Genomic DNA, 431 nt, shown 5'->3' with positions numbered 1-431 from the left:
CCCCTTCCCCTCTCGCAGCCGTTGCTTCAGCTCCGCCATTGCCCGTCGCTAGGGGTGGGGGACACGGGGGGGGTATCAGGGGATGGTGGGGACACACATGGGGTGGCCCCAGGGATGGACCATACCCTGTGGAGGGGGGGGGACAGGGGCATCACCAGTGTCCCCGGGTGTGGAGGTGTCCCCTGTGTCATCCCCCCCCAGTGTGGGGCAGTGGTGACACCTTGGGGACATCAGGGACGTTGGGGATGTCAGGGATGGCGGGGACATCAGGGACAGGGGGGGATATTGGGAACACTGCGGGGGACATTGGGGATGCTGGGGACACCGGGGGGACGCTGGGGACATTGAGAACACTGTGAGGACATTGAGGGGGTTGTCCCCAATGTCCCCCGCTCCATGTCCCCAGTATCTCCCCTGTCCCCGATGTCCCC

General features: G+C 65.9%; 1 protein-coding gene across 1 annotated transcript in view; it reads left to right on the top strand.

Annotated features, from left to right (window-relative positions):
• Positions 1-254: 254 nt before the first annotated feature.
• The window catches only part of XAB2 (XPA binding protein 2), a gene marked incomplete at its 3' end in the record, with an annotated part of 9106 nt that continues 8929 nt past the window's right edge, over positions 255-431 (top strand). The window contains exon 1 of the mRNA XM_010575241.1: positions 255-355. Coding sequence (XP_010573543.1) covers positions 255-355 — 101 coding nt within the window. The remainder of the gene's footprint in view (positions 356-431) is intronic.

Source organism: Haliaeetus leucocephalus, unplaced genomic scaffold (assembly GCF_000737465.1).
Source record: "Haliaeetus leucocephalus isolate CR32 unplaced genomic scaffold, Haliaeetus_leucocephalus-4.0 Scaffold458, whole genome shotgun sequence".
In the NCBI taxonomy this organism is placed as follows: Eukaryota; Metazoa; Chordata; class Aves; order Accipitriformes; family Accipitridae; genus Haliaeetus; species Haliaeetus leucocephalus.
This window is presented reverse-complemented; position numbering and strand designations above follow the sequence as displayed.